We start from the raw sequence: 11,263 nt of genomic DNA on the forward strand, positions 1-11,263 counted from the left end.
GCACAGCCAATGGGGGCGGGCGGAGCGGCCGGGCCGGGCGCGCGCGGCGCTATAACGATCCCTACGGCGCCGCCGCCGCCCGCGCGCCCTGGCCCCGCCGCCCCCGGCCCGGCCCGGCCCTCGGCCCCGCACCCGGCCCGCTGCGGCCGGAGCGGCCCCGCGGGAAGATGAACTACCTGGTGAGCGGGGGCACGGGGGAAGACACGGGGGGCGTGTGCGGGGACAGGTAGGGTGCGGGGGAACGGCTGCTGGGGGGCCCTGTTTTAGGAGGAGGACGAGGAGGCGGAGGAAGGCCTCAGCCCCCTCAGCTCGGCCCGGGCAGGGCCTCTCCTGTGCGGCCGATCCCACTGGCGTGACCTTGGCCGAGCTCCCCCGCTCCGAGACGGCCAGGCCTTGCCTGCCCCTTCCCTCCCTCCTGCCGGGTCAGGGAGCTGCGGGACTCGCGGGGGGCCCAGCGGGGCCAGGGGCCTCCCCAGGCCTCTGCCCCACCGGGCGGGGCTGCACCGGCGGCGGGCAGGGCCCCGGGACAGCCGAGAGTCCGGACCTGGCGTCCCGGGCGGGCCGCGACCTGTCCCGCCGCCGCGGCCCCAAGCAGCGCTGGCAGGTGCCGCCGAGGCCCGACTGGGCGACCCCACGGGGTGGAAGGGGCCCGGGCCCGACTACGGGTGCCGTGCGATGGCCACGGCCACGGCTGACTCACCGCCCCGGCACTTCCTCCCAGTCGGCGGAGGGAAGGGGCGGGAGAGGCAGAGGAGGCCCCCCGAAACCGGGGAGGCGGAAGGGCCCGGCCCCTTCCCAGCACCACCTCTGGGAAGGGTGGGTTTTGCTCCAGCGAGGAATCCCGCGGTGGCTGGAACGGGAAGATCCAGCTGGCGGGAGCTGCGCGGCGAAACCCCCGGCCCGCGGGGCTCCGTCCCGGTGCTGAGTTGCCGCCCCGCTGTCGCCCGCCGGGATGACGCCCCACCGGCCGGCGGGGACCGGCTCACCGCCCCGCCGCGGGGCTCTCTTCCAGAACGTGCTGGCCAAGGCGCTGTACGACAACGTGGCCGAGTCCCCGGACGAGCTCTCCTTCCGCAAGGGCGACATCATGACGGTGCTGGAGCGCAACACGCAGGGGCTGGATGGCTGGTGGCTCTGTTCGCTCCATGGCCGGCAGGGCATCGTTCCCGGGAACCGCCTCAAGATTCTCGTGGGGATGTACGACAAGAAGCAGCCGCAGCAGCAAGCGCCTGCCCCGGCACAGGGGCAGGCACCGCCGCAGCCATCTGTACCCCAGCCGGCTCTGGCCTTCCACCACCAAGGGGGCTACACCCCGCTGTCGCCTGCCTCGCAGTACACCCCCATGCACCCTGCTTATGCCCCCCAAGGGGACAATGTCTATCTGATGCCAGTCCCCAACAAGGGACAGCAGGGTCTCTACCCAGGCTCAGCACCCACTGGACAGTTTCCTCCTGCCCCAGCTAAGCAGCCTTCCACCTACCCGAAGCAGGCACCTCCCCACACCTTCCCCAACCCGGGACAGGAAATCTACCAGGTTCCCCCCTCCCTGGGCCAGGCAGCAGAGGCATACCCAGGAGGCTCTGCCAGTCCCCCCCAGGATGTCTACCAGGTTCCTCCTTCAGCTGGTCAGGCTCAAGAAATCTACCAGGTGCCACCGTCATTGGACATGAGGAGCTGGGAAGGGCACAAGCCCCAGGGAAAGGTAGGATGGGGAGATTGCACTTGGGAGTGTGTTGTGTTTGTGGGGTGCTTTGTGGTCTATGGGTACAAGTGGGTGGCACAGCTTGGGTTTCTCAGCTTGCTACACTTGGAGCAGGCAGCCCATGTGCCCATTGCTGGGGTTGTGTGGGCATCCTTGCCCACACTGCTGGCAGGAGTGGATGCACTGGGAGGGTCCCTGCAGTGGCTGAGGTGCCCCGGTGGGTGTGAGCTACCCTTCTGGGGGCTGGCACAGCATTCAGCACTCTGGTCCTTGTGGTCTCTTACGTAGGCTCTGCTGGTGTCACCCAGGGCATGGCAGTGTGTTTGGTATGGGCACAGAATGTTGGTAACCCAAGAGTTATTTTGGGGTGCCAGGTTCTGGAGCTGTGGAAGTAGCTGTAGTACCCAGCACAATGCTGTGAGATTTTGTTCCTCCTGGGAGCACACACAGGAACAGACAGGCAGTGCCAGCATTTCCCGACTGTGCCAGGCAGCCTGCCAGTACTTGCTAGGTACGCTGGTGAGGCAAGGGTGAGGCACCAGGCTGTCCCCAGCATGGAGCCTAAGGGCTCCATCCTGGACACCAGCCTCCTGGCTCTGCCCCTACCCTGGCACGTCATCCCAGGGAAGAGGAGTGAGGTGCTTTCAGTATCATGTTTTCCGGGAAGGCCACTCCAACTCATACCCCTGGGAAGCAGCCAGTGAGGGGAGGGAGCTGCCAAATCACAGCTAGGGCACAAGAAACATCCAAAAAGTAAGAACCAGCCCAACACCTCAGCCCTCCTTGGCCCTGGTTGGGTAGGGTGCCATTACCCTCCGGGTTTGGTTATTCTCCGCTCTGGTGTCACCATGAAATGACCCATTCAGGCATGGAGCTGTGGGTAGGGAGGAATCTCCAGGTGTTGGTAGACCCTGGCCCATGCCTGGATCGGCCGTTGCTTTCTGCATGCCACGGCTGTGCCGGCCGGGCTTTGTCTCTCGCTGAGACTCTATCGCCGCTATAAATAACCGGTGATATCATCCCGTCCCCGGCATCGCCGCACACCCGGCCGGGGAGCGCCCTCCCGTGGCACCGGGCACACCCTGATTCCAGGCAGTCCAGTACAGAATCCAGCAACCATCCTCTCTCTGGCCCTGTTGCCGGGTTTTGGGGGAATGATGCAGGGTGGGAGATGCTCGGTAGTGTCCACATCGTGTCTTTTTCCTCTTTCCAGGTGCTGGTGCCCACCCGTGTGGGCCAGGTGTATGTCTATGACTCCCCCAAGGGTGAGCAGGTTGAGTATGATTTCCCTCGCCACCTAATCTCCACGGGCTCCCAGGAGATCTATGATGTGCCACCTGTCCGAGGAGGGGTCCCGAGCCAGTTCAGCCAGGAGGTGAGGCTGCTTGGAGTGTCAGGGGGGAATCTCTGGCTCTGCCCTTAAGAATGGGAGATGATCTTTCACAGCCTGAAATCCATACCAGGCTAAATTGCACCCAAAACTTTATGGACCTCAGTGCCACTTCTGAGCACCTCCACCATTCCCAGCTGGTCCCTGAGAGGAGGTGGGTGGCCACACCATCTCTTGACACATTGTCCTATGTTCCCCCTCTCCAGGTCTATGACACTCCTCCCATGGCAGTGAAGGGTCCCAATGGGCAGGACCCAGGGCAAGAGATCTACGACGTGCCCCCCAGCGTGGAGAAGAACTTGCACCAGACTGTAAGTGCTGCTGGGAAGCTCCCAGCTTCTTTGTGTAAAAATGACATTTTACAGGGAAAAAATTTTTACAGTGAAAAATATAATTTACTAGATCAGTCTCCCCAAAGATGTGGTGGTGTCCCTGGCACTGGAGACTTTCAGAATGCTAAGGAATGGGTTGCTGGGTGTTCACATCCAGGGGATGAGGTTGGACCAGATGATCTTTCAAAGTCCCTTCCAACCTGGGCTGCTCTAGAATTTTTTGATTCCTGTGCCAAAGGGCAGGGGCACCCCTGGGGTGCATGGCTTCATCCCAGTGCAGTCTTGGATGCTCAGTGCTGCCACTTGCATGCCCTGCAGCTTGGGGCAGCCAGCCTGTGCCTCCACACCTGCACCAGGCCACCTCTCCCAGCAGCGCTGACAGTGACACTCCTCTGCCCTTGCAGGTGTACGATGTCCCCCCCTCGGTGAGCAAGGACGTGCCAGATGGGCCAGCGCGGGAGGAGACCTACGATGTGCCACCCGCCTTTGCCAAGCAGAAAGCCTTTGACCCCGCTCGCCACCCCCTGATCCTGGCCCAGCAGGAGCCCTACTTGCCAGAGGATGTCTACGATGTGCCCCCAGCAGCTGGGAAAGGTGCTTCTGAGCTGCCACTTTCCCATGAGATCTACGATGTGCCCCCCAGCCTCAAGAAGCTGGGGGGATCCACCTTCCCCTCCCAGGAGGTGTATGATGTGCCCCGGGACCTGCACGCCCCAGGCAAAGGCTCTGTGGACACAGAGGGCGAGTACATCTACGATGTCCCACCACAAGTAGACCGCGAGGCCAAAGGTGCTGATGCCAAGCGCCTCTCGGCTTCCAGCACAGGCAGCACCCGCAGCAACATCTCCACATCCTCGCTGGACGTGGTACCTGTGAAGGAGCCGGCTAAGGGAGCCGGCAAGGAGTTTTCCCTGGACTTGGATGCCGCCATGGAGACACTGGCCAAGCTCCAGAGTGGCGTCAGCAGCGCTGTCTCCTACCTCATGTCCTTTATCAGCACCAACTGGCGCAGCCCCGAGCACATGGAGGCCAATGCTGCCAACATCCGTGGGGCGGCTGAGGGTGTCCGGACGGCCCTCCGGGACCTGCTGGAGTTTGCCCGGGGGGCAGTGGGCAATGCTGCCCAGGCCTCTGACCGCTCTCTCTACACCAAGCTCAGCAAGCAGCTGCAAAAGATGGAGGAGGTCTACCAGGCCCTGGCACGGCACGGCCAAGCGCTGGACGCTTGCCACTGGGCCCCCAGTGCTCTGGCCAGCAGCAAGCCAGGCACAGATGACTTGGAGCACTTCATCATGCACTCGCGTGGTGTTCCTGATGACACTAAGCAGTTGGCTTCCTTCCTGCATGGCAATGCCTCTCTTCTCTTCAAACGGACAAAGCCAGCAGTGGAGAGTGGTGGCCATGGGCCCCCTCACCCCTCTGATAAGGCCAGCAGCATCCAGTCACGGCCCCTGCCCTCCCCTCCCAAGTTGCTGGCCCAGGAGTCACCTGACGGGCCCTATGAGAACAGTGAGAGCGGCTGGATGGAGGATTATGACTATGTCCATCTCCAGGTGGGCACGGGTATGGGGGCTGCTTCCCACAGGGAGTGTTTATGATGGTGGCTCTCTGGCACAGGGGGGATTAGGCAGCTCTGCTTCTGCCTAAGTTTTGCTCTTACCCTCCTGCTTGAGGGCTTTGTAGACCAGAGATGTCCCAGGGCAGGTGGGAGCTCCCTGGAAAGGCTTATGTTGCTGACCCCTTCTATGTCATGCCCCTGCAGGGCAAAGAGGAGTTTGAGAAGACCCAGAAGGAGCTGCTGGAGAAAGGCAACATCATCCGGCAGAGCAAGGACCAGCTAGAGCACCAGCAGGTAAGGGCACTGGGGCAGGCAGGTGGGTGCCACTATGCACAAGGTCCCATGTCTTGCTTCTGTTGTAACCTCTGCTGCTGGTCTGATCACAGCCCTCTTCCCTGGATGTTCTCATGGTGCATTCTACCTTGCCTTCCATACCAGTGCTATGCTAGTAAAGAGGGGAGTAGGCACTTTGATCCTGGAGAAGAGCCTAGCATGGCTGTCCTGGGGCTGGTGCTGTCTCTCACTGTGTTTCCTGGGGCTGGTGGCCATGGCCACCTGTGCTGGTGGCTCCATGGAGGGGAGCAGGTGCTGGCTCAGTGGCCACCCTGCCCCACGCCCATCTCTCCCACAGCTGAAGCAGTTTGAGCGGCTGGAGCAGGAGGTGACGCGCCCCATCGACAACGACCTGTCCAACTGGAGCCCCCCCCAGCACTACAGCCCCGCACGGGGCGGTGGGACACTGTGTCCTGCTGACCGCCAGCTCCTCCTCTTCTACCTGGAGCAGTGCGAGGCCAACCTCACCACACTCACCAATGCTGTCGATGCCTTCTTCACTGCTGTCAGCACCAACCAACCTCCCAAGATCTTTGTGGCCCACAGCAAGTTTGTCATCCTCAGTGCCCACAAGCTCGTCTTTATTGGGGACACGCTGTCCCGCCAGGCCAAGGCCCAGGATGTCCAGCACAAGGTGATGCACTACAGCAACCTCCTCTGTGAGATGCTCAAGGAGATCGTGATGACCACCAAGGCAGCCGCCCTCCACTACCCATCTCCTTCTGCCTCCAAGGACATGGTGGAGCGTGTCAAGGACCTCGCCAACAGCACGCAGCAGTTCAGGATGGTGCTGGGCCAGCTGGCAGCCATGTGATGGCCTCAGGGGTACTGTCCCCTCTCTCTGGCCTCCACCCTTCCCCAGATATGCATTTCCCTCCATGCAAGTCCTCTCCACCCGGTGTAAGCAGACATGTACATAGAGACTCCCACGCACACCGGGGGACTGGGGCTCTGTGGGAATAGAGGTGAGGGGCTGCAGCCATCATACCCCTTCCTCCTCCCTCTGGCCAGGGGCCAGGAATGGTTTGAGCTGTGCCCATAATGAAGCTAAGCTGGGAGATGGATCTGTGTCCACTCCTTTTCCACTGTCCTCTCTGCATACAAAACCGGCAGCCAATTCTGGGCTGAAGGGCATGGGGCCATGTCTCTGGTGAGTCAAGGATGTGCCTGGCAACTTGAGCTGCCCTTTGTGATGCTGTGGCTGCTCTGCTCTCGGGAGGACTCTCCTGTGGACTCTGAAGAACTTCACAGTGGCCAGGAGATTCTAATGGTGTGGAAGCCATCCCCTGTGATGGTGGGACAGTGTAACAGAGATGGGTTGTACTGTCGCCTTGTGTGCTGGAGGCTGGGGATTGGGGTCCCCAGGGGGGTTAGGGGTTGTGGGGAGCTGCTGGGGCAGGAAGGGGCTGACTTGTGCGTTCTCACGTCTTGGGTTGTGCTACAGTACCAGCTGTAACTGAAACGCGAACCGAAAAATTGGTGCCTTTTGAACACAGGGGGAGCTTCCGCTGGTTCCCGGAGCTACCACGTGGCAGCCCCCTCCAAAACTTGGCCCCAAGTCCCTCAGCAGTATAAAGATTTGCCTAGAAACTCCCCTTATCTCCTGGGTATTTGTGTGCCTGCTGGGGTAAGGGAGAGGCCCTGTGGCAGGGCTAGGAAGATCCTATCCTAAAAAAAACTCCTAGCCTTTGGAGACTGCTGGTGCACAGAGGGTTACTGGGACACCAGGGAGGGGCCTAAGAGGGTTGGGGGGAAATGAGGGGTGGCAGTGCAGGGAACTGGGGCCACGTGGCCCTAGAACCAGTATCAGATGAGTGTCCCTCACAGCACCTTGCCAGGGACCGTGGACAACATGGGACCTATGGCTTTGGTGAGGCAGAGAGGATGGTAGTCCGTGATCCCAAGCATTTCTGGTCCTGGCTATCCACCCCTTCCAGAACCTCAGGAACTGTGGCACCCTCTCTGCTACTGCCCTGCAATCAGCACATGTATGGACATGCCACAATCCTCAGCTCCTCAAGTGTGTCCTCATCACCAGCCCCTACACTGCTGTCACCCCCAGCCCCATGACTCCCCTCATGCCCACGGTACCGACAGGGAACCAGAGCCCGGTGCCACGCAGGTGCTTATTGAGGGCCTTGCGGGTGACACCTGGCTCCACAGTCACCGAGAAGTCCTCGAGGCTCAGCTCTGTGATGGCATCCATGCGGCTCAGGTCAAAGCAGACACCGCCCTGGCACAGGGGCACCCAGGGGTCTGGGCACGGCCGGGCACCGAGAGCCCCTGGGGGGTCAGAGGTGCCGGGGCAGCCCATACCTGCACGGCATTGACGCCTCCTTCCAGGCCGGTACCGGTGCCAAAGGGCACCATGGGCACACGGTAGCGGTGGCAGAGGGCTGCCAGCTCCTGCACCTGCCCCACCGCCTGGGGCCACACCACGACGTCCGGGGGGGCACAGCTGGGGGACAGGCAGCACCACTGGCCAACTGACTTATCCACTTGACCCTCTCCATGGCCCTTGCCCAGCCTGGCACTTGTCACACGCCCCTTGCCTTCCCCACGGCCCCTTGTCTACCCAAATATTTCCCATTCCCAGAACCGGCCCCTCCCCTATGACCCCTTCCCCTTCCAATGGCTGTTGCCTTGCCCGGATCTCTTTTCTTCTCTACGACCCTTCCCGTGGACCTTCCCCTCCCCAGGGCTCCCAGCTCCAGGGGCACTCACGGGTGCATGGACTCATCGTGGCCGTGCTGCTCCAGCACCGCTGGGGCCGTGGAGACATTGGGGGGCCCAACCATGGACTTCAGGGCCTCCACGAAGGCAGGGGGCAGCGAGGGCTGCGGGGGGAACAACGAGCACCCATCAGGGATGCCCTGGGGAGGGTCTGATCGCGGGCACGAGGCCAAGTGACCACGTCAGGACCTGAGTGGCCTTTGGAGCGCCGGACCCACCTTGGAGCAGCAGCTGCGGCGCCCCAAGGCTGCCGCCAGCGCCAGCACCCTCCGCAGGGCCATGTTGCAACACGGGACAAGAACGGGAACATGGGAACTGCACGGGACCGGGATATTGCCCTCCCCCCGCAGCCTGTCTGTCCCTCCCCCATGCTGACACCTTAAGGTGGCTCCAGCCACACGGAGTGTGTCCCTGGCAGAGGGACCTGGATCCCACCACTGCCTGTGCTCATGTTCCATGCTGTCCCCTGCCTGGGATGACTCACTGCAATCACCACAGCCCCTACCTTCACAGGTGTCCCCATGCCTGCTCAAGTATCCCCGCAGCTGGTCAGGGGTCCATGACCCCATAGGAGACCATGTGTCCCCACGCTCCTCCCTTTCCAGACAGGAGTCACCATGTCCCACTGCCCATCTGTCCCTGTTCCCAGCCAGGTGTCCCCATGCCCCCTGTCCATCTGTCCCCGTTCCCAGCCAGGTGTCCCCATGCCACTCAGCACTCCTCGACTAGTGTCCTCATGCCCAGAGAACTGACCCCCAGCCCACCGCATGCTCCCATCCTCAGCCGGGGGTCTCCCAGCCACCCGCCTGCCCCCAGCCACGCTCCCGTGCATCCCGGCATGGTGACAAGGACACAGTGCGCTCCGGGGGTGGCAGTGTTTATTGCGGGCCTCAGTTGGCCTCCAGGATGGAGTTGATCCAGTTGCGAAGCTTGGTGACACGGGCGTATACGGCGGGCGTCCTTGTGCTGCAGGTGTTGCTGCCCCAGGAGACGATGCCCACCAGGTTCCAGGCGCCGTCCTTATGGCACACCAGCGGGCCCCCAGAGTCGCCCTGCACGGGGCAGCGGGTGAGCGCCGGGGCGGGACCCGGGGCCGCCGCGGGCAGCGCGGGCCGGGGGCACCTACCATGCAGGAAGAGGCTCCGTCGCCACCGGCACAGACCATCACGTCGCGGATGCGGAAGCCCCAGAACTCCTTGCACTGGGTGTTGGTGAGCAAGGGCAGAGCCACCTGCTGCAGCACGGCCGGAGTGTGTGAGGCTGCGGGGAGAGGGGAGCGTCAGCGCCGGCACCGCCACCGGGAGCGGAGCGGGAATGGCGAAGGAGCTGGGACGGGGAGGGCGGGACTGTGATGATGGTGGGGATGGGGACAGGCATGGGGATTGGTGATGGCATGAGGAATGGGACTGGGATGGGGATTCAGATTCAGATTTGCATGGGGATCTGGATGGGAGGTTGCCATGAGCATTATGATTCAGATGAGGACAGGCACTGACCATATGGATGAGGAAGGGGACAGGCAAGTCAGCGGACAAGGATGGGCATGGGGATTTGGATGAGGCAGGGGACAGGAATGGGGATGGGGACAAGAAAGTGCAGTTACCGCTGGAGTCAGTGAGCCCCCAGCCAGTGGTGACGCAGGTCATTCCCCCCGGGAATTCATCGGTGGCCTTGGGCAGGCAGACGGGGGACACGCGATCTGACAGCTGCGCCGGAGTGGCCAGTTTGATCAGGGTGATGTCGTCGCGGATGGTCAGCATGTTGAACTTGGGGTTCTTGAAGACCTGAAGCACGCAGCAGTGCTCTCAGCACCTGCACCCCCTGCCAGGGCGCCGGGCACACCACAGGGATTGGTAGGGACCAGTGGGGACCCTGGGGGGCTGCTCCTGTGGGCCCCGTGGTGGCAGGGTGTCTGAGCTGCAGGGCCCGGTCCCTGGGATGCTGGGGAGCAGGGTCATGTCCCCAGGTCGGGATGGAATGGGCCCTGAGGCCTGAACCCCTATCCCTTGGGAGTTCCTGGGAACATGGGGACATCCAGGGGTCCTGACCTGAAGGATGAGTGGGAGCAGGGACACCCCAGGGGATTGCAGTGCAGGGATGTGGGACACCACGGACACCCTGGGGAACCCTGACCCTCCGGATAAGGGGAACCGGGGACTCCAGCACAAGGGGGACCCCGACATAAGCCCCCAGGCCGCCTCTGGTGGCCGTGGCATCCCGCAGGCACACAGACCCCGCCCCGGAGGTACCTTCTCGATTTTCAGTTCCTGCTGATCAGGGCCGGGTGCGTCCTGGTCGTAGGCGCCCACCACCACGGTGTCGGTTTTCCTGGGCACAGGCGGGCACTGAGCACGGGACACCGGCACGGGGACAGCGGGTTCCCAGGGCACCCTGTGCCCGTGCCCAGCCCCGGCCCGGCCGGCAGCAGTGCCGGTGCCTACCTGACGCCGCAGTGGGCAGCGGTGACCACCCAGTTCTCGCTGATCAGGGACCCGCCGCAGAAGTGGAAGCCGTTGTTGCGCTGCCGGGGAGAGAGCTGCCCTCAGCACCCGGCACCGCCGCCGGCGAGCTCCGTGCCCGGCCCCCGCACGGCGCCCACCCCTGCCTCCGGCCCGCCTCGGGCTCTCACCTGCAGGGACACCTGCCATGGCCAGGACCCTGGCACCGCCGCCTCCCCGTTGACAATGCGGGTGTAGCCACGGACGACGGGTGTGATGGCGGGCACGCCGCAGTCTGCGGGGCACAGGCGGCCGTGGGACGGCGGCTCCGGCCACCCCGGCCCCGTGTCCCCTCCCCACCACTCCCGCCCGCCAGAACCCCGAAGCCACCCCGCCAAGCCCCACGACCCCACGCACTCTCAGGGAGGGCGGCACGGGCAAAGCCCGCCAGAGCCAGGCAGCTCAACACCCACAGCAGAGCCATTGCCACTTGTGAGGACAGACCTGCCCGGCACCCGGTGGCTCTTATATGCACCCCTGGGCACCTCCCCGCTGCCCCTAGCCTTGCCACCGCGGCCTTGGGAGATAGTGTGGCAGCTGGAACTTTCCATGAAATGGCCTGGGAGCATGGCAGCTGGAGCCAGTATCCTTGGCTATGGCTGTGGGCCAGCACTGGCCTGGACTAAATGCTGGCTCCTAAACATCCTTGGAACTATTCTAGCTGGCCCATGTCCTTAATAACTGTGGTCCCAGAGCTGGACACAGCACTGCATGCAT

General features: G+C 63.1%; 3 protein-coding genes across 5 annotated transcripts; 1 reads left to right on the forward strand and 2 right to left on the reverse strand.

The window, feature by feature from the left end:
• The first annotated feature begins 68 nt into the window (after positions 1-68).
• Positions 69-6,914, forward strand: BCAR1 (BCAR1 scaffold protein, Cas family member). 2 transcript variants are annotated; one of them, XM_059857196.1, is made up of 7 exons: positions 69-179; positions 1,013-1,702; positions 2,916-3,077; positions 3,299-3,403; positions 3,829-4,977; positions 5,187-5,276; positions 5,614-6,914. In XM_059857196.1, the coding sequence occupies exons 1-7, from the start codon at positions 168-170 to the stop codon at positions 6,127-6,129; spliced, it is 2,724 nt and encodes a 907-aa protein (XP_059713179.1). In that variant the 5' UTR covers positions 69-167; the 3' UTR covers positions 6,130-6,914. The 2 variants fall into 2 exon arrangements, with proteins under 2 accessions (XP_059713179.1, XP_059713177.1); XM_059857194.1 differs by lacking the exon at positions 69-179 and having other exon boundaries at positions 707-1,702.
• A 427-nt stretch (positions 6,915-7,341) lies between these two features.
• On the reverse strand, positions 7,342-8,403 carry LOC132332682 (probable D-lactate dehydrogenase, mitochondrial). Its single transcript, XM_059857199.1, has 4 exons — positions 8,267-8,403; positions 8,040-8,152; positions 7,632-7,773; positions 7,342-7,548 (listed from the first exon to the last, which is right to left on the reverse strand). The coding sequence occupies exons 1-4, from the start codon at positions 8,327-8,329 to the stop codon at positions 7,357-7,359; spliced, it is 510 nt and encodes a 169-aa protein (XP_059713182.1). The 5' UTR covers positions 8,330-8,403; the 3' UTR covers positions 7,342-7,356.
• Positions 8,404-8,909: 506 nt separating this feature from the next.
• Positions 8,910-11,014, reverse strand: LOC132332681 (chymotrypsinogen 2-like). Of its 2 annotated transcripts, none has more exons than XM_059857198.1 (7): positions 10,904-11,014; positions 10,678-10,781; positions 10,490-10,569; positions 10,298-10,376; positions 9,652-9,832; positions 9,175-9,308; positions 8,910-9,100 (listed from the first exon to the last, which is right to left on the reverse strand). In XM_059857198.1, exons 1-7 carry the CDS (start codon positions 10,968-10,970, stop codon positions 8,939-8,941), a joined length of 807 nt encoding a protein of 268 aa, XP_059713181.1. In that variant the 5' UTR covers positions 10,971-11,014; the 3' UTR covers positions 8,910-8,938. The 2 variants fall into 2 exon arrangements, with proteins under 2 accessions (XP_059713181.1, XP_059713180.1); XM_059857197.1 differs by having other exon boundaries at positions 10,877-10,985.
• Between the last annotated feature and the right edge of the window lie 249 nt (positions 11,015-11,263).

Source organism: Haemorhous mexicanus, chromosome 12 (genome assembly GCF_027477595.1).
Source record: "Haemorhous mexicanus isolate bHaeMex1 chromosome 12, bHaeMex1.pri, whole genome shotgun sequence".
NCBI classification, from domain to species: domain Eukaryota; kingdom Metazoa; phylum Chordata; class Aves; order Passeriformes; family Fringillidae; genus Haemorhous; species Haemorhous mexicanus.